The sequence below is a fragment of the Lepidochelys kempii genome, chromosome 4 (genome assembly GCF_965140285.1).
Source record: "Lepidochelys kempii isolate rLepKem1 chromosome 4, rLepKem1.hap1, whole genome shotgun sequence".
Lineage (NCBI taxonomy): Eukaryota > Metazoa > Chordata > Testudines > Cheloniidae > Lepidochelys > Lepidochelys kempii.
Window position 1 is genome coordinate 7246537 of NC_136383.1, and position 25007 is coordinate 7271543.

The 25007-nt window shown below is 43.9% G+C and overlaps 1 protein-coding gene across 15 annotated transcripts in view; it reads right to left on the reverse strand.

Annotated features, from left to right (window-relative positions):
* EPHA5 (EPH receptor A5) overlaps positions 1 to 25007 on the reverse strand; it is a 319537-nt gene that overhangs the window by 50714 nt on the left and 243816 nt on the right. For 8 of the 15 annotated variants that reach the window (XM_073340233.2, XM_073340232.2, XM_073340244.2 and 5 more), the window contains one exon: positions 13533 to 13598. The exons of 6 other annotated variants lie outside the window; for them this stretch is intronic. In XM_073340233.2, coding sequence (XP_073196334.1) covers positions 13533 to 13598 — 66 coding nt within the window. Of the gene's footprint in view, positions 1 to 8710; positions 8790 to 13532; positions 13599 to 25007 lie in introns of those variants that run through there. One more of the 15 variants, XM_073340247.1, reaches the window with a different exon arrangement.

Sequence of the window (25007 nt, forward strand, 5' to 3'; positions counted from 1 at the left end):
TCCCAGAACTTAAGTGTGTTTTCTGGGCAGCTCCAGCCTTTATGCACAGGCACCATCGCACACGCATTCCCTTCTTGGCGTGTTAGTCACCTGACCCGCACGAATCCTGAGATTAGTGTTTGGCTGCTTCTGCCTCGGCATGACCACCACTTGCTTGTGCGGCTCCCCCTCCCTCTTGCTGGCGCTCTGGGATTACGTGGATACCTCAGCTGCTGCCGTTACGGAGATGGAATCAATGGAGCGCGACATGGGCACAAGGGCGCGTGGTGGATGACAGGATCAGGGCAAATATGTATTCTGAACATACAATATCTAGCTGGTACCAGAGTTTTTCAAACTCATCACCTATGAACCAAGGATCTTATCCATGTGGGTGGGATCCTCCCTATAAAAATCTGCCTGTAAGGTGGCGTACAGGCTGCAGGAGGAAGGCAGGCTACCTGTACATGGCCAGCATGCAGTTGTAGCACCTCTGGCAGGCACCCTGGGTCTCAAACCCATGTAGGAGCCAAGAAAAGCCTTACCCTCTGTACCACCGTACTGCAAGGTTTGATGAGGGAACCGTAGCTAGCACCCCAACTTCCAGAGGCTCCACCCTCTGACTCAGCAGGGTCAGGTGACTAGCAGTGGATTGCTGATTGGACATCACCAGCTATAAAGCTTCCTGTTCCTTTCCCACCCCTTGTCTGAGCAACTAGTTGCTAGCTTGGTCTGCTGATGACGACCAGCCTGCTGAGACCAAGTTCCTGCCTGGTTGCCTGGTTCTCACTCCTGTTTCCTTGCTCTCCAGTTGCTGACTCTGGCGTTGACCCTTGGTGTGACTTCTGGCTCAAGTTTAACCCGCAGGCATGGCTCCTGCCTCTTCCTCTAGCTGTGGCCTATGGCATGACTCCTGACCATGACCCTGACTCTACTTTAGGCTCTGACCTCTAGGTCAGACCGTCCATGTTCTGAGCCCCGGCAACCTCTGTAAATGGTTCTTAATAAACAGACAGTTTAGCTTTAGAAACATGGAGTCCTGATATCCTCCAGCACATGACACATGAAACATGGTGGCAGCAGTCAGTCTAGTGAGACCCACAGCGAGATGAACAAGCCAAGAAACCAGCACTCCGAGCAAAACAGCAGCTGTGCTCTCCATATGGTGTCTCACGAAAGTCAATCTACGTGGTTGCAAGGGTCCAACCCACAGATCCAAAGGCCACATCAGGGCCTAAGAGCATTGTAAGGAGGCTAGTGGGAAAGCACGTTACCCCCGGGAGGTTGGGAGGCAGGGGAAGGAAGGAAGGAGGCCGTGGAGCTCATGGAAACAAAAGGGAGGCAGAGAAGAGAAAATGATAGAGAGGGTTGGAGGAAAGGCATGTTGAGAGACTATGGTTGGAGTGAGCTGAGGGTGGTGGGGCTGGCAGGTGACAGGTGGAGTCTCCAGTAAGCAACGAAGCCCACAGAGCAGAGCACCACCATGGCAATGGTCAGGGAACTGTGACCAGCAGAGAGCAGCTAGCACTGAAATCAGAGGGTAATTTGGTAGCCAGGTGGAAGTCACTGTGACATGGAGTCCAGTGGAGTCCAGTCCATGGCTACGTATGTCCAGGGCAGAAGTGACTAGTCTCTCTGATAAGGCCAGAAGCCTCTGCCATTCCCTCCTGGGTCTGCTGATAACGGATATGGGCCGAGGCACTTTCCTGATGATTGGTGGATCTTTATAACCTGCCTTAGGCTGTATGCAGTAGGAAGAGGCCTAAACCCAAGTCTGCAGTCTATCTACTGGTAAACAATATGCTGACATCGTTTTGGAAAACACTGGGCATGCTGCACCAGCCTCATTAAAATATACACTCATCCTGAACTTATTTGTCCTCTTTTATAGGCGAATCAAAATTAACAATTTGTATTTTCCTAAAGATCCACATATTGTCAGTTGTTTATTTTAACATCCAATCATAAGCCACAGGGCACCATCTGGTATTCTCTGGCTAGCTGGCTTAGTTGAGCTTCTGCTAGGGAATTATGGGAGTTTGACTTAGTCTCCAGCAGTTCCCTTGGGCTCCCCAAAGTATCCTAAAAGGCCCTTTGAAATTTCCTAGAATCATCTGCTTAGGGCTACTGTGCCACGAGATGTGAGGCATTAGCAGTGTAGTACAGGAGTAGTGTGGACGTGAGGCAAAACTGAAATGGTCCTTAGCTCAAAACCGCAAGGCAAATCTTGCTTTTGGGCTTACAGTGGTGGCTGTCCACCTATTCAACCAGCAATTGTTCAATTTTCTAGTGTAGACAAGCCTTCCATTTCATAAGAAAGTTAATCAAATCCTGCATTTCTTGCATGCCCCAAACTCCACCCAGTGGGTGAACGCCATACTTCAGTGGGAGTTTTGGGTTCACCAGATCCAAAACAGAGCTGGTTGGAAAATGTTGCATATTTTCCCCACAGAAAATTTAAATTCCTTGTCAAAACTTGAAACACCCCCAAACTGAGTTTTGGTTGCGTGTTGGCAAACCAAAATATTTTCAGTTGGAAACTACCAAAAAATGAAATATTGGTATTGCAAAAAGTTTAATATTTTCACCTGAAAATTGCCCCAAAATGAAGTATTTTTTATTTTCTAATACAATCTTTTCAGTTCTGTGCATTTCAGTTTTTGGATAAAAAAATTTCAAGGAAGGCAGGCAATTTTCATGAAATTTTTAGTTAATCAAAATCCCAATTATCCATTCAAAAAAAGGGCTGTTTTCCAACTAGCTTTGTTTTCAGGAAAAGCATGTGTAAACCCTTCTCCTGTTTACCTTTAAAAAGCAAACATGCTCCTTTCTCTGTCAGACTCAAATCTCTCATCTGAATCCTTCATCTGTAAGTACTCTTTCCTAATGCTACCTTTCTCATTAAACGGGGCTCCTGAAAATGTAATTGTATGGAGATGCCTACTATAAAATTGGAAATAAAACCTTTAATCCCTCACACAGAGTGATCTAAGAATACATTGGTGCAAAGTGGCTAATGTTTCACTTAGCTAGGGTGATATTCAGAGAGTTATTTTCGGTTGTGGCCATCTCTGGCGTTCTATAACATATGCAGCAGCATGTCACGTGAACATATAAAACAGGCTCTGGAACCCCTGAAAGCACCATTAAAACAAGCCTCAACAAAAGGCACCAAGTAAAACTGAAGCTGGTGTATGACCGGGTCTCAAGTAATGATTCAGCATTGCTAACAACCCATTATAGAAAACCTGTCCATTACATGTTATCTTCTGTATCTGTCACCAATACGCAGTCTTAACCAGTCCGATAAATAAGCAATAAAACCCCCATTCTTGGCTTAAATTGTACTTCTTCTCGTCTGGAATTTTAACAGTTTTTTTTTTTACAAGAAAGAGGCATAGTGTTCTTTCTTTATTTCTCCCCACCTTTGTATTGAAATTATATTTGATCTATTCCATCCAAAAATATGTGATTTCAGGATAATCAGTCATGACATGCCTTTCAATATTGATCTTCTCCCACATATGTGTTGTTATTGACAAGTAAAAGTATCCAAATATTCTGTTTTTAAAAGACATGGCAGGGGGGAGGGGCTGACGGGAATGGTTGTTGTATAATTTGATTTTCACATGTGCATTTATGTTTAATATTGATTGTAAAAGATGCAAAGCAAAGATACCTGATGGACTTTCATCAGTGTAATTTGATGGCGGCTGTAGATAATATAGATTGTGTACATCTTTTCTATATCACATATCGTGAAGATATAAAGACATTGTTACCCCCTTCCTCTCCCACTGATCTGAAGAAATTGGACAAGACACTCAGTAAATCTGTAAAGCTCCTGGATCTCCACTGATTTACATCTGCTGAGGATCTGTATCTGTATCAGTATCTTGAAAGCAACGTCCCCCCTGCAATATTATGTCGGTAGGTCCCATCACACGGAAGAGTAAGACCTCAATCATAGCTTGCAGTGTTTTTTAATAAAAGTATAAGAGGGGAAAAAAAGACATTTAGATTTTAAATATTCTTATGGCATCGTGTCTGATATAAAACCTACTTCCACACTGGCAAGCAGCTCATAAAATATTTATTGGGCAGATTATAAAAGTGAGGTTGTAAAATGATCCTTATACGGGTTTATAACATAAAGTGGAATGGAAGAAAGATGAAGAATATGATTGGGAAAAGGTGGGACTGAACCACTGAATGTTACCTAGCATAATGTAAGTCACTTCACAAGAGCAAAGACAGAGAGATTATCTCTCTCATTGGGATAACCTGTTTGTCGTCTGTAGTGTCTGTGTTTATGGTATACTTGCTCCTTGACTGAAATATACTGTGTGGTCTGTTCGTTGTGGGACCGTGTGCTGACTCTCTGTGTGCTGAGCCTAGCAGCCTGCTAGGCAAGGCCTAGGGCTACTCAGGAAGACCAGAGCTTTAAAAAGCCCGCTCCTAAGTGACCAGAGGAACTAGCAAACAGAAGCGGGTAACAGGGGTGTTTCGCAAGAGAGTTTAGAGGCAGGAGTCGGGGGGGGGGGCACTAGATACACTTAACATTCTTTAAACTTAAAGCCAAACACCCCCTGATAAAAACAAAACAAAGGAACAAGCTGCAGGAGTAAACAGATAACGCACCAACGGGGGGGGTATCCAGTTTATTGTACTCAATGCAGCATGCATGGGCAGGTGGCATATGTGTGCATTTGGTGCAAGGAGCTCCTGGCCCTCAGAGACCGTGTACAGGCTTTGGAGGAGCTGAGGGAGACAGAGAGGTACATAGATGAGACTTTTTGGGACACACTAGAAAGGTCCCACCCCTAGTCTGACAGACTCTATGCTGTTGAGGAGGATGAAAGTCTCAGGAAAAAGAACATCCAACTGGAGCAGAGGGAAATTATTCCACAGTTGGGACCCTCCTTCCAGATGATGTCATGATATTCTCTCGTACTGAGGATACCTTTCCGGGAGAGGGAACTCCAGTTATTAGGAAAAGACAGGTAACAGTTATGAGGGATTTGATGATTAGAAACATAGATAACTGGGTTTGCGATGACCAGGAGAACTGCATGGTGACTTGCCTGCCTGGTGTGAAGGTTGCAGATCTCTCAAGATATCTAGATAGACTTATGTGTAGTGCTGGGGAGGAGGCGGTGGTCGTGGTACATGTAGGTACCAATAATATAGGGAAGGATAGGAGAGAGGTCCTGGAGGACAAATTTAGGCAAGAAATTGAAGTCCAGGACCTCCACGGTTGCACTCTCTAAAAGCTTCCAGTTCCACAGGCAGGATCAGTTAGACAGGCAGCACTGCGGGGTCTCAATGCGTGGATGAGACGATGGTGTAGGGAGGAGGGGGTTTAGATTTATTAGGAACTGGGGAAACTTTTGGGAGCCTATACAGGAAGGATGGGTTCCACCTAAACCAAAATGGAACCAGATTGCTGGCACTTAACATTAAAAAGGTCGTAGAGCAGTTTTTAAAGCTAAGGGCTGGGGGAAAACCGATAGGTGCAGAGGAGCAAGTGGTTCGGACAGAGACATCCCTTAGGGGAGGCTCTATTAATGAAAATTCTTTATGTCCTAGTAAGGAGGAGAGGATGGAAGATGATAAGATACAGGTAGGATCTGATGAGAAACAGTCAAATGAAAAAAAAGTCCCATTCAATTACCTCATGTAATGGCAGACAGCTAAAAAGTGACAAGGTTTTTAAGTGCTCATATACCAATGACAGAAGTCTAAATAATAAGATGGGTGATCTAGAGTGCCTTGTATTAAATGAGGATATTGATATAACAGACATCACAAAAACCTGGTGGAATGAGGATAATCAATGGGACATAGTAATACCAGGGTACCAAATATATTGGAATGACAGAACAGGTCATACTGGTGGGGGAGAGCCACTATATGTGAAAGAAAGCATAGATCAAATGAAATAAACATCTTAAATGAACCAAACTGTACCATAGAATCTCTATGGATAGTAATTCCATAGAATAAGACTATAGTGGTAGGGATATACTACCTACCACGTGACCAGGATGGTGAAAGTGACTGTGAAATACTCAGGAAGATTAAAGGGGCTATTAAAATAAAAAAAAACCTCAGTAATAATGGGGGATTTCAACTATCCCCATATTGACGGGATACATGTCACCTCAGGACGGGATGCAGAGATAAAGTTTCTTGACACCTTAAATGACTGCTCCTTGGAGCAGCTAGTCCTGGAACCCACAAGAGGAGAGACAATTCTTGATTTAGTCCTCAGTGGAGAACAGGATCTGGTCCAAGAGGTGAATATAGCTGGACCGCTTGGTAATAGTGATCATAATATAATTAAATATAACATCCCTGTGGTAGGGGAAACACCACAGCAACCCAACACTGTAGCATTTAATTTCAGAAAGGGGAACTACACAGAAATGAGGCGGTTGGTTAAACAGAAATTAAAAGGTACAGCGCCAAAAGTGAAATCCCTGCAAGCTGCATGGAAACTATTTAAAGACACTATAATATAGGTTCAGCTTAAATGTATACCCCAAATTAAAAAACATAGTAAGAGAACCAAAAAAGTGCCATGTGGCTAAACAACAAGGTAGAAGAAGTAAAAAGACATCCTTTAAAAAGTGGAAATTAAATCCTAGTGAGGAAAATAGAAGGGAGCATGAACTCTGGCAAATGAAATGTAAAAATATAATTCAGCAGGCCAAAAAAGAATTTGAAGAACAGCTAGCCAATGAGTCAAAAAGTAATAGCAAAAAAATTTTAAGTACATCTGAAGCAGGAAGCCTGCTAAACAACCAGTGGGGCCACTGGACAATCAAGATGCTCAAGGAGCACTCAAGGATGATAAGGCCATTGTGGAGAAAATAAATGAATTCTAGCATCGGTCTTCACGGTTGAGGATGTGAGGGAGATTCCCAAACCTGAGCCATTCTTTTTAGGTGACAGATCTGAGAAACTGTCCCAGATTGAGGTGTCTTTAGAGGCACTTTTGGAACAAATTGATAAACTAAACAGTAATAAGTCACCAGGACCAGATGGTATTCACACAAAAGTTCTCAAGGAATTCAAATGTGAAATTGCAGGACTACTAACTGTAGTTTGTAACTTATCATTTAAATCGGCTTTGTACCAAATGACTGGAGGATAGCTAATGTGTTGCCAATTTTTAAAAAGAGTTCCAGAGGTGATCCTGGAAATTACAGGCCAGTAAGTCTGACTTCAGTATTAGGCAAATTGGTTGAAACTATAGTAAAGAACAAAATTGTCTGACACATAGATTAACATAATTTGTTGGGGAAGAGTCAACATAGTTTTTGTAAAGGGAAAACATGCCTCACTAGTCTACTAGAATTCTTTGAGGGGGTCAACAAGCATGTGGACAAGGGGGATCCAGTGGATATAGTGTACTTAGATTTTCAGAAAGCCTTTGACAAGGTCCCTCACCAAAGGCTTTTAAGCAAAGTAAGCTGTCATGGGATAAGAGGGAAGGTCCTCTCATGGATTGGTAACTGGTTAAAAGATAGGAAACAAAGGGTAGGAATAAATGGTCGATTTTCAGAATGAAGAGAGGTAAATAGTGGTGTCCCCCACGGGTCTGTACTGGGACCAGTCCTAGTTAACATATTCATAAACAATCTGGAAAAGGGGTAAACAGTGAGGTGGCAAAATTTGCAGATGATACAAAACTACTCAAGATAGTTAAGTCCCAGACAGACTGCGAAGAGCTACAAAAGGATCTCTCAAAACTAGGTGACTGGGCAACAAAATGGCAGATGAAATTCAATGTTGATAAATGCAAAGTAATGCATGTTGGAAAACATAATTCCAACTATACATATCAAATGATTGGGTCTAAATTAGCTGTTACCACTCAAGAAAGAGATCTTGGAGTCATTGAGGATAGTTCTCTGAAAACATTCACACAATGTGCAGCGGCAGTCAAAAAACAGAATGTTGGGAATCATTAAGAAAGGGATAGATAATAAGACAGAAAATATCATAATATAAATTCATGGTACACCCACATCTTGAATACTGCATGCAGATGAGGTCACCCCATCTCAAAAAAGATATATTGGAGTTGGAAAAGGTTCAGAAAAGGGCAATACAAATTATTAGAATTATGGAACGGCTGCCATATGAGGGAAAATTAATAAGACTGGGACTTTTCAGCTTGGAAAAAAAATAACTATGTGAGGATATGAGTGAGGTCTAAAAAATCATGATTGGTGGGGAGAAAGTAAATAAGGAAGTGTTATTTACTTCTTCTCATAACACAAGAACTAGGGGTTACCAAATGAAATTAATAGGCAGCAGGTTCAAAACCAACAAAAAGAAGTATTTTTTCACACAACACACAGTGAACCTGTGGAACTCCTTGCCAGAGGATGTTGTGACGGCCACGTCTATAACAGGGATAAAAAAAGAACTAGATAAGTTCCTGGAGGTTAGGTCCATCAATGGCTATTAGCCAGAATGGACAGGGATGGTGTCCCTAGCCTCTGTTTGCCAGAAGCTGGGAATGGGCAACAGGGGATGGATCACTTGATGATTACTTATTCTGTTCATTCTCTCTGGGGCACCTGGCATTGGCCACTGTTGGAAGACAGGATACTGGGCTAGATGGACCTTTGGTCTGACCAGTAAGGCCGTTCTTATGAGATGTCAGGTGAATAATACCTGTCCTTCTTGGATGAAGGGGACACTTGGCCCCTGACCTTGCCCATGCACATCTTCACCTTGTCATGTGTTGTTCGTTATGTGATACCGCATAGGCCTGCAGCCACCCAGAGAGGCACCTAGTGAAAAAAGCATGGGTGTGGGAGAAGGAATTTTTTTGTTGTCATCTTGGTCCTACCACAATGGCCACAATCCAACCTATAACGGAGTCAATGGACAGACTCCCAGTGGGCTGGATCGGGTGCTGTGGGCCCAGGTTCAGCAAAGTCCTTGCACACGTAAAGCTATCCCTGTTCAGCAAAGCACTTCAGCCCATGCCTATGTACTTGGCAGAAGAGGGATGTGACTACTCCCATGTCTCAGGTTAAATGCTTTTCTGAGCCTTAACCACCCTGTGCCGAGTTCCTCTGTCTACAGGGTTTTGTAAGACTGAGTCAGGGGAGTGTAAAACACCATGGGGTTCATGCAGCTGCCCATACCCACCATGGAAATGGGGAAAAGGAGCAAGAAGAAGGGGGAGAAGGCCATGGAGTTCACAAGAGTGGGTGCTATGCCTCTAAGGAATGCCCCCAAAGCATCTCTCCCCAGCAAGCAGGGGATCTGTGAGTGGAATCTGGGGTGACACTGAATCCTTGTCACAGCAACATTAGCTCCAACTTGAACATTCACAGTGTCACTTTCTTTTAAAAGTTGAGATTATTACAGACTGCACCATCTTTCAAGGACACCGGACCCTCACTAGAACACACGTCTATATAGCACAAGTTCGCATATAACCCGGTCGTGGCCATGAATCCCAAATTTAATTACTTTACTTGGAATTCATTTTAACACGGTCCCCACTATAACATGGTCCCCGTGTTAATGCCGTACTGTGCATGGATCCCAAATCCTGCGTTCTAGCGAGGGTCCGGGGTATTTTTCTCCGTAGAGCAGATTATTGTTAGTTAATATTTGTACTGTGGTAACGCCTAAAGGTGACAGTTAGGGATCGGGACTCTGTGGTGGAAGGTACTAGGCACCTATAATAAAAAGACAGTTCCTGTCCCAAAGAGCATACAATATATGGCCTTGATCTTGCAAAGACTTACGTGCATGCTTAACATTAGGCACTGACTTGCAGTCAATGGCATCTCCCACTGACTTGGATGGGGCTAGAATTTCACCTTGTCAGTAGTCCCATTGACCTTAATGCATAAGTCTTTGTAGGATTAGGGCCTACGCAATGTTGAGTTGTCATTTTATAAGTGGGTTTTTATTAAGGACCAAGGAATTATTGTGTACACTGGGGTAACACTCAATTAAAAATCTTTATATAAGGTGTTAAGCAACAAACCCAGCCATATATGTTCCATGGCACTAATGCATTCCACACCCACTGACACAACAGTCGGGGCTTTCTCTGCCTGGTTTTAATCACTTGGCTTCAGCTTGGCAGCTCTGGTTGTACATGGAGATGATCAGTGGAGGGGTTTCCCTGCTTATGTGACAATAACTTTATGCTGGGCTAAACACACCCAGAGATTGAAAGGCCAGAGAAAATCTTTGCTCCACTGAGGTCAATGGCAAAACTCCCTGGTGTTTAGAAGCCCCTGATGTAGTTATTACCTTAAAAACACAGAGGACCCTCTTATTATTATTATTATTATTCATCCTTGTCTAAAATGCATGCTCCTCCGACTGAAAGGTGCTCTCCATCTTCCCATCCACCTTCCTCCTTTCCGTCTTGCATTCACCCCATCCCTTGGGAGGAGTACCCACAAGAAGTCATTTTTGTTCCACTGGGTTAGATTCCCAGCTGGTGTCACGTGATGTAGTTCACACCAGCTGAGAATCTGGCCCATTACATGTCCTCTGAAACCCCCCCTGCATACTGCTCTAGAAGTGCTCCCGCCTGGATAGTGGCATCAGAAAAGGACATTAGTTGTTTCTCAGTTCTTGAGGGTGGCTAGACTGTGGGGCTAAGAAATGGCACAGTGTGATGTGTGGCTCAACTCATTCACAGAGCAAATACACGGCTTTCCCTGAAAGTGGTGGCTGTCTGAAGCATAGGGCAAATTTCTCCAGGTTTTCACTACACCAACCTGGTGCACTTTGTAAACTTCAATAACCATACCTGAAAGGGTGTCTCTGCTGTGCTCCGCTGCTAACAGCTGCAGACTCATGGGCTTTCTCAGCAATTTTCCCACCCGAATTGGCCCACTCTGTGCCGTACTATTCTGTATTTGACCTCAGATTGACTGGGAAGTCTTACAAAGGAAGTTTTGAAAATACAGCAGATGTATTTTTAGCTTTTATTCTTTCCCTCTCATTGCTTTGGATGGCTCTTTGCCTTCCGCAAGAACAACTAAAAATAATTTAAACAAGAGACCGTTTCCCTCCCCTCCTTGGCAGGAAGCGGACTCTGAAGTGATCTCTTGTCAATCTCTTTAAAGAGGCTGCCCTGCCTTCCTTTAGCACGGTTGATAGTATCTGTGCCTGGAAGCCACTTCTCCCATTGTCTCCTTTGCTGCTACATTATTCTCCCTACAGTGCAGTAGTAAACTTAGGGATGATTTAGAGACAGCACTTTCCATCTCAGCCAGTCTCTCCTCTATATCTCGTGCCCTTCTTTCTTTTTTTCCTCCCTCCCATATATTTTGGTAAATAAAATGGGCACGATCATTCTGATTTCCTGGGCTCTTGAGCACCTTCTACCCTTCTGAATAGGCATGTCCAGAGCTTCCAGTCACTGATAACCCTTCATTTTACGCCTCATTGAGGAAATCAGGGCTCAAAGCATAAAGTAATAATGCCTGCATTTCTGCAGTACCTGGTACAGATGGGCCATCAACCTATTGGAATCTTTCTTTTGACATCATCATGGCAAAACAGACTAGTTCAAACAATAACTAAATATACCCACAGGACATGTGGCAGCCAAACACTTCAGACTGAGCTGCTGAGTCCAGTATTTCATTGCCAAGCATTCAAGAATCATAAGGCTTCATCAAAAATTATGATGTGTTAAAAAATAATACAACTGGGGTTCTTTTTATTTCCCTTTTGGTTTTTGAGCCTGTCAGACTCATGTTTTCAAGCTTTGCACTGCAACCAAGAGGGCTAGGAAAGCTAAGAGTCTCACATAATCACAAAAAGAAAAGGAGGAATTGTGGCACCTTAGAGACTAACCAATTTATTTGAGCATAAGCTTTCATGAGCTGCAGCTTACTGCATCCGATGAAGTGAGCTGTAGCTCACGAAAGCTTATGCTCAAATAAACTGGTTAGTCTCTAAGGTGCCACAAGTCCTCCTTTTCTTTTTGAGGATACAGACTAACACGGCTGCTACTCTGAAACCTCACATAATCACATGACTCCAGGAGCTGGGGCTTTAAGAAAAAACATCCATCATAGATAGACTGGCAATAAATTCATGAGAATCGGCAACAAAACACTTCACAGGTGTTTTCTGTTTCTTGTACCCGTGTAAACTCAATAGACCTGATCCTTTTCTCAAATATGAATATTTGTACTGCCACAAACTGGAATAATTTGTGTTTAAGGAAAATATTAAAAGAACCCACCAAAATCCAGGAGTTTTGGAAGGTCTGTAAACCCTCCAGTCACAGGGCATGAGCCAACTGAGGTCAGATGGAAACTTTCTTGGAGGAAAGTTAGCCCATAAATGCTACTGTAGAGTTTTTACACCTTCATCTGAAGCATCTGGGGTGCCCATGGTCAGAGACAGAATACTGGGCTAGATGGACCATGTGTCTGATCCACTCTGGCAAATCTTATGTCTCACCCAGAAGACTACACAATGACTAAACTGTAGCTCTGCAGAATCTCGATGCTCCCCGGGACAGCTATGTGCATTTCCATTGTGTTTTCACAGCAAGGCCTGGCATGAGCAAAAGCGGGAAGTCTTAGCTCTCTGCTTCAGTTATTTATATCCTATGAACTCAGATGGACACTTCTTGAGTGTGATTTTATGAGTTGCTGTACAGGCTTAGCCAATTGGGAGCTGTCTGCCTGCACCCCCATCAGCTGATTCAGAAACCTAAAATACAAAGGTGTCAGAGTAACAGCCGTGTTAGTCTGTGTTCGCAAAAAGAAAAGGAGTACTTGTGGCACCTTAGAGACTAACCAATTTATTTGAGCATAAGCTTTCATGAGATGCATCCGATGTAGTGAGCTGTAGCTCACGAAAGCTTATGCTCAAATAAATTGGTTAGTTTCTAAGGTGCCATAAGTCCTCCTTTTCTAAAATACAAAATAGTTTTTGCTTCTCGAACGATCCAAATCTAATCCAAACATAGTAAAAGCACCGCTCATTTTATCAGTCAGCAGTGTGAGAGACCACATCGGAATGGACATTGCTTATGCAACTTGGAAAGGGACTGGGTAGCTTGTGGGACAGACTACCAGCCCTCAGTACAACGGATCATTGCTAGTAGTGGCATGGCACCGCGGAAAACAACACACACTTCACTTCACTGTCATGCATGCTACATGCCAGGAAACGCTGCAACCTTTACCCCTGTCTTTTGGAAACTAACCCCTTAGTGATGATAAGCAGGAAGTGTCCAGCACATGAGTCACATGATCTTTGGTTTTAGGATGACACATGACATTTTTGATATGCTGTCTGGGTCAATCCATCATGAAATAATAGGTCAGATTCTCCATGGGGACCCCGTTCTTTCTGGAGATGTATTATTATGCTTCAGATGAGGCTATTTCCTGTTGTTGAGACAGACAAGCTGAGTGCTGAGCACAGATGAGAAAGCGAATCCAGGCCAATACAAGAAAGAAAGATAAAGCCAGGCTAAGCACAGAAAACATTGAGGTAGGACATCAAAAGCAGGTGGGAACACTGACCATATTAGGCTTGGATACGCAACAGCACGCAGGGAAGAAGCCCACCCACAGCCATGATCGCAGCAACTGAAAAGCAAACAAAAAGGCCCAGGATAAGGCATAAATCCCACTGCCCTGGTAATGTGCAAATATACTTGCAGCACTTGCATATGCACGGTATGCATTTGGACCCTGAACAAGTGGGCTTCAAGATTTTCATTGCAGGAGCTATGAAATGGGGAGAGTTTCCTTGAGATATTGTACGGGCCCTGATCCTTTGAAGCATTTAAGCCTGGACTTTATTTGACTGATGTAAATATTGCCACTGGAGGAAGTGGGGCTACCCATGTGCTTAAAGTTAAGTGGGGGCCTGGGATGCAGGTGCTTGCGTGATTTTATCACACAACAACGTGTTCAGTCTGATCGTGCAGTTATCTGCTAATATAATGTTCAAAGAGGTATGAGCTTGGGTCCTTATTTTGCAGACACTTAGGAACTGTGTACAAGGAGCATTTGTGCACCCCAGCGGGGGTCAGACTTCTAGTCTGTCCCAGCATGCAGTGCACTAGCTGTCCGTGCAGATCCTGGAGGCACACACTAAAACTTCCCTGGTGCACACGGCGGTACTGGAGCACTGTTTGAAAACAGGACTCCAATAATGTGCACTAGGGAACTGTTAGTGCATGCCAGCAGGGTCCACATGGGCCAGTTAGTGTACAGCATGCTGATGCCCACTAGAATTAATACCCCAGCTGGTGCTCACTTACATACCGTGTTGACAAGCCCGTACACAAATGCATAACTTTATGTACTCCCATTGACCTCCATGGGACTATTCATGTGAGCAAAGTTATGCACATGCAGGAAGTGTTTGCAGGATTGGGGCTCTATTTGCATGAGTGCATATTCTGGGGTATCCCTTCTCCTTAGTGATTTGCTCAGAATGTGTATTCAAAGGACACTGTGTGAAGCCACAGCTCATTTGAAGAAGATTGGTGAGGAATTATTCCAGGCTAAACGGTTCACCTGGCATCAGTCTATTATGAGAAGCAGGATGTAACTCTGTCACTAGCACAGAAGATGCCCTTTGTTGCCAAACTCCACATAATATTAAAGTTGTGTATTGCAGAAAAGAATACAGTGCAGGAGAAATAAATAATGGGTCCGAGGTTCGCTGGGGTAAGTCAGTATAGTTCCATTTTCTTTAGCAGAGCTATGCCCAATATTTCTAGCAAAATTATCATAATGTGCACTTCATTTTTAAAAAATATTCCCTCTCCAGATTTTTAAAGTAAAATCTAATAGAACTTCTTATAAATTTTCTACCAGTAAAACAAGTTTCACACAGTGTTGCCAACTCTTGTAATTTTATTATGATGCTCACAATATTTGGTGTTTTTTCTTAAATCCCCAGCTCCTGGAGTCAGGTGATTATGTGAGAATCTCAGCTTTTCATTAAAATAATAAATGTCTAGCTGTCATGGCTATTGACACAACCTTGAAAATGCAAACACTAAGGGTTCAAAAACCAGAAACTAATAAGAAGAACCCAATATTTAAATGATTTTTAGGTCATGACTCACAATTTTTGAACATTTGGAGTAAGCAAGGCTAGATAAGACCTATGTAGCCCACTCCAGGCTGTAATAACTGAATGACTCTGTCTCTGTCTCTGTCTCTCTCACACTCACACACACACACACACACACACACACACACTTATTCCACCTTCTACAAAGGAATGAAAACTACCATTCTATAATAGTGTCACTATAGCCAGAATTTTCTGAAGTGTTCAGCAGCCAGAATCAGGATCAGATTTCCAAATCAGTTCAGTTCCCTCTTAGGGCATGTCTACACTGCAATTAAAAACTGGTGGCTGGCCCATGACAGCTCACTCTGGCTCATGGGGCTCGAGCTAAGGGCTGTTTAGTTGTAATGTAGACGTTTGGGCTAGTGCTGAAGTCTGGGCTACAAGACTCTGCAAAATGGGAGGGTCCCAGAGCTTGGGCCGCACCCTGAACCTGAACATCTACACTAAAATTAAAGAGCCCCTTAGCACAAGCACGTATCCCGAGCCAGCTGGCACAAGGGGATGTCTCATTGCAGTGTAGACACACCTTTAGACATCAAAAAACTGCCTAGATTCTCAAAAGAACCAAGCATGCTAGGTGCTCAATTTTTATGAAAATCTGGCCCTGAGCTCTTCTGAAAATATCGCCCCAACTGCAGACACTGAATACTTGTAACACCCTGAGTTCTTTGGAAAAAATTGCCCCCCATCCCCATTTCAGTGGCATTGCTCAGGTGTCAGTGAAGGTAGAATTTGTGCCTCAATGTTTTATAGAACTAAAATCTGTAATTTACAGGCAAGTTAAACAGTTATTTTTTTCAAAAAGAAAAGGAGTACTTGTGGCACCTTAGAGACTAACCAATTTATTTGAGCATAAGCTTTCGTGAGCTACAGCTCACTTCATTGGATGCTCACGAAAGCTTATGTTCAAATAAATTGGTTAGTCTCTAAGGTGCCACAAGTCCTCTTTTTCTTTTTGGGAATACAGACCAACACGGCTGCTACTCTGAAACCAGTTTTTTTTTCTAGACCTGTGCTGCACACCATTAAAAAAAAAAATAGGAGACTCCAACAGCTCAGAATGGTACGTATACCTTGCAGAACACCCACATCTGTTTTACATGTAAATTAAATTGATTCATGAGAGAACAGAATTAACTCCTTGGTCCTGGACATCAAAATTTCTTGATGGCAAAGAGCACAGATGCTTCCACTAGGGCAGTTAACGCAAAAGCAGGTTTTGTGATTGCTGATGTTTACTATAGTACCTATCATCTTGGTGGTGAGGCACTTGAAAGCCAGACAGTAGAGCAGCTGTCTTCTCCATTAGCTGGATCTTCTCACCAGACTTCAGAGGCTGTCTTAGCAGAGCACATTACAGCACACTAGCCTGACAACACAGGCTGAGCTGGCCCTTTAACAGGGCTCTGCAACCTCTCCAGATGGAAGGACTAGAAACAAGGGTCACACAGGAAGCATCTAATGAAGAACCAGGCCTGCTGGGAGAGATAAGGGCAGCCACGGTCCATCAGAAACATTCAGAAAGAGACTCAGGGCCTGGGAGGGAAAGGGTTGAGTGGATGTCACAGGGTTGCTGGTCTCTGTGAACAGATTGAGCCCAGCGCCTATGGACTAGAGCAGGTGAGCCTAATCCAGCTAATTAAAGAGTGTGGGGCTACACCTGGGCCTATAAAGGGCTGCTAATAGGCAGCTGAGGAAGAAAGAACAAGACAGGCTAAGCCCTGGTCAGTAAACACCACACTGGAGTAGAGCTAACTCCTGTGGTGGGTCCCTAGAGCAAGGGGGCCCAGGGGCTCAAGGAAGGAACCCTGTGGCTCCAAGAGGGGAGCAGAGCTGAAGGAGTCAAGGAAGCTGCCAGGAGTGGAGAGCCAGAGACCCCTGTGTGGGGTGAACTCGAAGCCTGGGGGCCAGGTATTGAGTTAAGACTGCCTTCTGCTTGTCTGTTATAAAAGAATAAACCTTGACTTGGACTGGATGTGGCATCACATGCTTGGAGATGGGGGTACAATGGCGGCCCCCTGGTGACAGTGAGTACACCATACAGCGAGACTCTCCTTTGCTCCCAGGCGGGGGCCTTGGGGAGTGCAGATCTGCAGAGAGCAGAAGCCAGCTACAAGGTTGGAGTGCGGGGGCGCTTACTGCCAGAAAGCCCTGGTGGGGACAGGGTAGTGAGCCAGCTAGGAAAGTCAGTTTGAAGTTCCTGGGGTGTTTTTTTTTTAATGTGATATTAATAAGGACCAGGCTCAGTGCCACCTGTAATCCCAGCTACGTGGGAGGCTGAGGCTGGCAGATCGCTCAGGGGTTCTGGGCTATGGTGCACTATGCCGATCAGGTGTCCGGTACCACTGACGGTCTGGCTGAAGGACGGGCTAGAACAACACGAACGACGTGTTCTGATCAGCATTCTCTCTGTGAGGGCTGATGGACCGATCGATCAAGTGATATTAATAAGCTGGACTCCAAAAGGTGGGAGAGTTATTGAGGAAAACAAGTGCAGAGCGACGTTTTCTTAAGTGGGGAAGCTGAGGTAAGGCCCACTTGATGGTAACACAGGTGTGGATGATCCAAAGCTCCCACTTTGGAGGAATGGCCATTGCCTCCTCTCTCGAGGCAGAGGGTAAAAGGCAGTATTTGCCAGTGATGCTGTCTGGAAACCCAGGAGCAACAATGGATGCACTAGGGAGAGCCCTGTGAATCTTTTTGGTGGGAGCAGGACATACACACACAGAGACCACCATTAATGTTGCTAGATGCTTCCCCCAGGCAATAAGCATCCCTGCCATCTTGGCTAAGTAGAGCAGCAGTTCTTACGTGCATTAGATGGCGAAACTTACGAACCTCAAGTTTCAGAAAAGCAAATGCTGTGCTACCAACATACAGCATATCAATATATTACAAACAATTGCATTGTCTAGGCACCAAATGAAGAAAATTGCTCAAGGAATACTTCTGTGTCAGGTGCACCAGTGAGTCCGCCTACTTCATTAATGAGCACATGTATTGCGTCTACCAACCAGAGTGTTACAGCTATTAATCAATATAGCTAGAGTCCTGCAAACTGACAGATAACACAAAGCCTGTTTGTTTTGCACCTTGAATATTTGTGGTGAGCTCAGATGCAACTATGAGTGTCTGCTGTACACAGTTCAGGTCCCTCAGAGTTATAAGTTAAGGAATTGATCATAAGAATCAAAAGCATTGTTCTTAGTTTTAACAAGCTATTCTTCCGAAGCCTACAACTGGAGAAGCAAGAATCTAATGTTAATGGAAGACTTTTTTCTAATATTGTAGCCAGCCCTAAGATGAGGGGTGATTATTTCATATATCTGTATAGCAGAAGGCCAACATGCTAACCTAGCTCCCACTGAGATGATACACTTCTCTCAAACATGAAAGGAACAACATTACATATTGCAAGCTGTTGGGAAAATATGTCCAGCTTGTCTTGTTTCAATACTCAGTTGTATTGCTATCCTTCTAACTTTCCTACTATGGGAATATATGATCCTTTTAGCACTACCTGCTAGGGCTTACCCAGTTTACATGTTCAGACATGTCACCAAGGTTTTTTTACAGTAACTGATAAGAACAAAAGATTGAGCAGATGACGTGTATGCAGTCAGAGAGAGAGAGAACAACTTTATAGGAAAGGCATTGTATTTTAAAAGACCACTTGGAAACATGTGCTTACAGAAAAAGAAATGTCATCTTATGCCTAGGTTATGGGTCTATTACAGGAGTGGGTGGGTGACGTACTATGGCTTCCAGTGTGCAGGAGGTCAGAATATATGATCACAATGGTCTTCTAAGGCCTTAAAGTCTATGCGATCCAAATAAGCCCCAAATATTTTTTCCCCTAGACAATAGGCCAAATTCTATACCCCTGGTGTATATCCAGTGGAGTTTATCTTCCATCTTCTCAAAGAACACCCAACAACATATTTGAAGTATGTGAAGCGCTGAGAGATAAATGGCCATGTTCTCTTCCATCCCCTATGCTTTATCCATTCTATAGCCAAGAAGAGACATTGTGAACTCTACAAAGTATTAAGGGTGGGATGTTCAACAGTGTGAACCAATGGCCTAACACTGCTCCCTCCGAGGTGAATGGAATCCCCGCTAACTTCAGTGGGAGCAGAGTTAGACTAACGCAAAACATTTTTTACAGTCCTACCCTAAATCTTTATTGCATGAATATCACAGTATTCACTGCATCCCCTCAGCTAACACAGGACTATATGGTGACATCAACTGTTAAGCAGAACTTCCGTGCTGATTTCAGTGAAGAGTTCTGCATGATGTACCTCATGATGGGTGACAACCCCTAACCATGGTTTGCCACATCCTTCCCTCCCACCCTCTTATTAGGAACTTTGAATGAATATGCGACCAGGTTTGGACTTGCTAAATGTGTGCCAACTGTTAGCCATTCTTCAAGGTACTCACACCTGTTCAGTTCCCTGCCTGCTGCCAAAATGACATCCTTAAAATCACTACTCTCTCTAGGGGTCGGCCTCTGGGTCTTATTGCTTAATAATGGCCCTGGCCCAAGTGGGGAGCACTCAGCTCACTGTCCAAGCCAGGCAACATGAGCAGAGTGAAGAGTACTTGGATTGGCTGACCCTCTAAATATCCCATTTTCCTAGCTGGTAGCAATGGCCTGTGAAAGGGCAAATAGGCAGAAGGTGGCAGTTAATCCCTGAAAGCAGGTGGCTTCTGCCTGTCTTTTGGGGCATTGCACATCTGTGCACACCCTTGAGGTATTTCTAAGGCAGGGTGGTTGTTTTTGTTTTGGTTGTTGGGGTGGCAGAACTGGGTAAGTGATCAACAAGGTGCCAGAAAGGTTAGTTCTAGGGAGAGACCATTCTTGGAAGGTACAGTCGAGACAATGATCGTGACCTGCAGGCTGGCAAGACCAGGTATCTCGGATTTGGAGAGGCGTTATCTCATCCAGAAGAGTTGGGAGAGTGACCAGAACTCTTCTTTAGTAGGGTGGCTGATCAAAGTTCATTCTACTGATAGTAGCCAAATTCACTCTGAGTGAGAAGGCATTGCCAAAGAGCTGAGTGGCCAGTGGGGTGATGACCTTGGTTTTTAAAGGTGTAGGACAGGATGCTGTAGCTCTTGGATCAGCTTCCATTGACTTAAATGAAAGCAGGATTTCCCTGTTATTGGCTGAGACTCTTGACAAAAGTGGGGGCCTATTCCCACAAAATCCTTCTTGTTATCAAGTGTCGCTTGGGGGTGAGGTGTAACACATTGTACTAGGAAACGGCTATAAATCTTTGGAGGTGATGTCCTACAGGAAAGCGGGCAGAAATATACAGATAAATATGTCCTTTAAAATGCCACCACAAGTCATGACTCATTCCATGAAAATCTGTCACTACTTCTGAAAAGCATTATCTACAAACTGTCTCCCATGTTTCCTACAGAAATATCAAGTAAAATGAACTATTTTAAAACTCCGGCACATACTGTAAAAGTAGTTTTCTTAGTGGAAAAACTCATCTGTTGTGATCTTCCACATCATAGAAGGTTGCAAATCTTGGCTCAGCACCTCCTGTACACAACTTACTCACCCCAAACCTCTCCGCACTGCAAAAGTCGTCGTTTAAAGAGGTGTATATTTGTGACCAGAAACTAGCCCTCTGCAGCTGTGAGGGCTAATATTTAAAAGGCTAAATCAAATGAGGTCAAGGTTGGATAAGCTGCAGAAGCCAACAATTGCCAATACCCAAGTGGCAAAATTGCCTTTGCTTTGCCTTTTGAAGGCTGATTCCTTGCCAAAGGAGAATTTCTATATATGGACAACTGAGGGCAAGGGGCAGTTTTGATTGTTTCAAATGTATCTTTCCGAAGGTCCATAACAGACTCTCTTGGCTTCTTTGGCAGCTCTCTTTAGATGAAAAGGTCAATAATCAGTGGTGCACACATGATACATCTACAGCCCACACTTTAGCTATTTTGAGTGGGATTTTCAAACACGCTCAGTGTTGTTCTAACTCTGCTTCCACTGAACTCAATAAAATCCCATCCCTTTGTTCATGCTATAACGCTATAAACATTTTTACAAATGCCTCTTTACACCCACCTTAAGATTCATAAAGTGTTACAAAGAAGCCTTAATGTAAATAAGAATCAAGCCTTGTAGTATCATGTGCTATAAATTATTACGTACACTTATTTATATCTACACACACATACACATGCTAGTCAAGTGAGAGGCTATTTTGGCAGCTCTGTAATTCCTTAAGGGCCAGAGATAGGAGCAACTGAGAGGAGGTGGTGGTAGCAGCTGTGGCTGAATGACCAAAGGAAGGGGGTGGGATCAGAGAGGGTGAGGGGGGCAGAAAAGGGCAGAGGGCCCCAGAGCTGTGGAAGGATAGGCTTCTGCCTCCCTTGCTCCCACTTGGCACCAGTGAGGAAACAGACATAATGAACCAGTGGAGTAGCAAAGGGGTAGCACAGGGCAGCACGGTGGGTCTGCTCAGGGACAACCTGCTGCCGATCTTTGTCTCCTGCTCAGGCGGGTGATGGGGGCCAGCAAGTGACGCTCCCGGGGTAATGAGTTGGGCTGGGAATAGGACCAGACAGGGTGTCTGGGGCCCTGGGAGACCCTAGTCTTGAAGTCAGCTGACATGTATTGTAACCCACCAGGTATTAGGGCCCTTGGAGCCTTAGCATTTGAAGAGCTGGCCTCAGCCATGGTGCACTTGTGCTGTGGTACCAGCCCTTGCTGTCAATAATCCCGGGTAGCGTGCCACGCTACCTGGGATTATTACTTGACGGCAAGGGCTGGTACCACAGTACTGCAGGAGACCGTGGCGGGGGGAGACAATGTTTTCAGTAACTTCTTCACCCTGGGTGGCAATGACACATGATGAGCAGCTCTGCATGAATCTTGAAAGGATTCTGAGACATGGAAATTCCAAAAGGGATTGTTGATTGTTTGGGGGGGGGTGTTATTTTGTAATTCATATATTTCAGTCAGTAATGAGAATGCATGCAGTAGCCATTTAAACACTGCTTGGACAGCAAAATTTAGTACGACTGGTAAAATGGCTCAGGTTTTTGAGGAGAGCAGGTAACCATAAGAAACCCATAAGGATAGCAACTAGATATTGTGTAAATCAGTGCTTATGCCTGGCTTCACAGTGGTTTTTCTAAGACAGACTTCTTTCTAACTCATTAAGAACAAAGGTTTAATTTAATGAGCTTCCCTTCTAATTTTCAGGTCGGATTGTTATGCAATTGCTAATGAATTATGCTATGTCACTTTATCAAAATAAAAGAGCAGTTCATTAAAATAATTATCAGACATTTTGCTCAGCAACTCTATGACCTTGTTCAGAGGGCAGATTAGTTGCAAAGAGTTTCCTTGAGCAAGTGGAGCAGGTCTGCAATGCAGCTTAATTGTTTCGGGTAAAGCACACACCGTTTCAAATTCCCAGGAACCTCCCGCTTCAGGAACAAACTGTGTTTCTACAGATGGATGCTGGCCTGCGGAAATGCCACAGTGACTAACGGTTCAGCTGACCTTTGGTTCAGGGCTGGCTGCCAATGGGAAGAGCCAAGCTGTTATTTACATTCACTGGAAAGACAAGAGGAACTGCAGAGACACTGGAAGGCCAATGAAAAGAGGTGTGGACATATCTACCTTAAGGGACCCAGAAGAAAAGAGACTCTACAGCCCTTCAAAATTCCCAGAGGCTGCTCCAGCTGTGGAAGCGATTTCCTATGGACCCTCTGTCCTTCCTCACCTAGTACCAGTTGAGGGATTAGATATTTGTTGAGACCCCTCTCCTGAAATGCTCAAGTCAGATCTCCTTTCCCAGGCTAGCAATTGAGGGAGGTGTTGCCCCCCCCACCCTCCCCCAAATATCCCAACGTGCTCTTTTACACTCATGATTTAACCTGGCTGATTGAAAGCCAGACACAAACACTCTCCATCTGGCAGCTGCGTGGGGAGCCCAGTCTACTGTGATTCTCATGGGCTGCACAGCCACAGATAGGGAGCCCAGACAACACTATGAATTGGAAATAGCAGAGCCTGAGGCAAGGAGCTCAGCTGCATCAGCTGTCCTACCCTCCGGCTGCTCTGCTGCTTTTAGCCCCCAACCTAAAGGGTTTTTCCAATGTTGGTGCTGCTGCGGGTTGATCTTTCCCATGTTCGCCTGAAGCAGCAAGAGACTAACCTCAGCCTTGTGTCATGGCTAAGTCCAGCTGAATCAGATCCTAGCGTTCAAACTGTCTGTCTTGCTAGAGATAATGAACGGGAAAGAATTTGAAAAGGAAATGTATGACCTTTGGTGCCAGGCACTGGAATGTGTAAATGCTCAACAGACAGAGCATCTTTCAGATCCAAAAACTGGTTAACCGATTCTAAAAGGGATTACACCATGACTTGGCATACATTTATCATCCTGGTAGTGTCAGAGCATGATAGTCACTCCAGGAATTGTCTTGAAATCATCTCTGAGACAGAACAGCACGACTGAAATATTTTGTGGCATTTCTGCTTCAGCGGTGCCTTTTTTTTTAATTTACTTTGTTTAATTTCAAAACTGGCTGCCAGCTTTAGGGTTTCTGTGTTTTTGTTTTATTTTTCTGTTGTCAAGAGACACTCAAAATACCAGTCAGGAAAATTTGCAAGGAAAAGAAACTTCTAAAAAAGCCCTGCAATTCTGAAGCTATTTTGCTAATGATGGATGGGAATTCGTGACAGTTACAAAGCTGCTTAAGGCTTCTGCACCAGTCACAGCTGAGGAACTGAATGGTCTCCCTTGATCTGGGTCCTGAATTTGCATCTACTACCTAGCAAACCAAATTTCCTTGCAGCTATCCCAGAATCCATTGGCAGCAGTTAGCTCAGCAAGTCCCCTGAACTAAATTAAATGGAAGCTTTGAGTGTGTCCATGAGTCTGCCCTTTAGGAGAGATGCCCATGCATGCCACACTTACCTCTGTGGATAGGGAACAAACCAGCATGACTTTAGAGCTGCCCTCGGCCTGCAATCATACTTCTCAGGCTGGCTGGCCTTGGCACAGACTGCTTTGTGTTAAAAGAAGCCTGTCTCCTTTGTGAAATAATATCCTGATAATAATACTATTACTATCTAGTAATTTTTCAGTTACTCTGTCGCCATCTCACAGCTATTCTTCCTACAATCGGTCACCATTATACTGTGGTGCGGTATATACAGTATACCAGGCACACAACATTGCTGCAATATGTAGCGATCAAGGGGAAAAAAATCTACTTCCCTTTGTGTGGTGGGGGAGACAGTGAAATGTACAGATGTTGGCACTGTTTTCTGTTAGTTTGTATGAAGGACGCTGGACTGGTTTAACAGTTGCCATAAAAAATAAATTGCATTGTGCTTTGATAAGAGTTCATTAAAAAGATATTTCATTCTCTATTGGGAATATGTAGTATATGAACAAATGTTTCATATCCTGTATATTGGCATCTATGAAAAATTAGTGTCACAGTAAAAATGGATATAGACAGAAATCATAGATTTTTCCAATCCTGCTGTTCATTTTGCATCGAAAACTTCTGTTGACTTCAGCTGGAGTTGTCAAGAACAGTATGGCTCCAATCCAGCCAGGTACTCCAGCATCTGCCTCCATTTAATCACATGAATAGTCCTGCTGAAGTCAATTGAAGTCAATGGACTACTCCCTTGGTTCAAGTTAGGCGCATGCTGAAAAGCCTCGGTGACTCAGGCCCTAAGGATGGCCCTCCATCAGAGGGTAGCTAACTACTGAATTTACTCATATTCGGTGTATATTTAATTTTTTATCGCTCAAATCCTGAACACCTTGGGTGAAATCCAGACCCTACTGAAGTCAGTGGCAACTTTGCCACTGAGCCAGGATTTCACTTCTTGTCTTTAC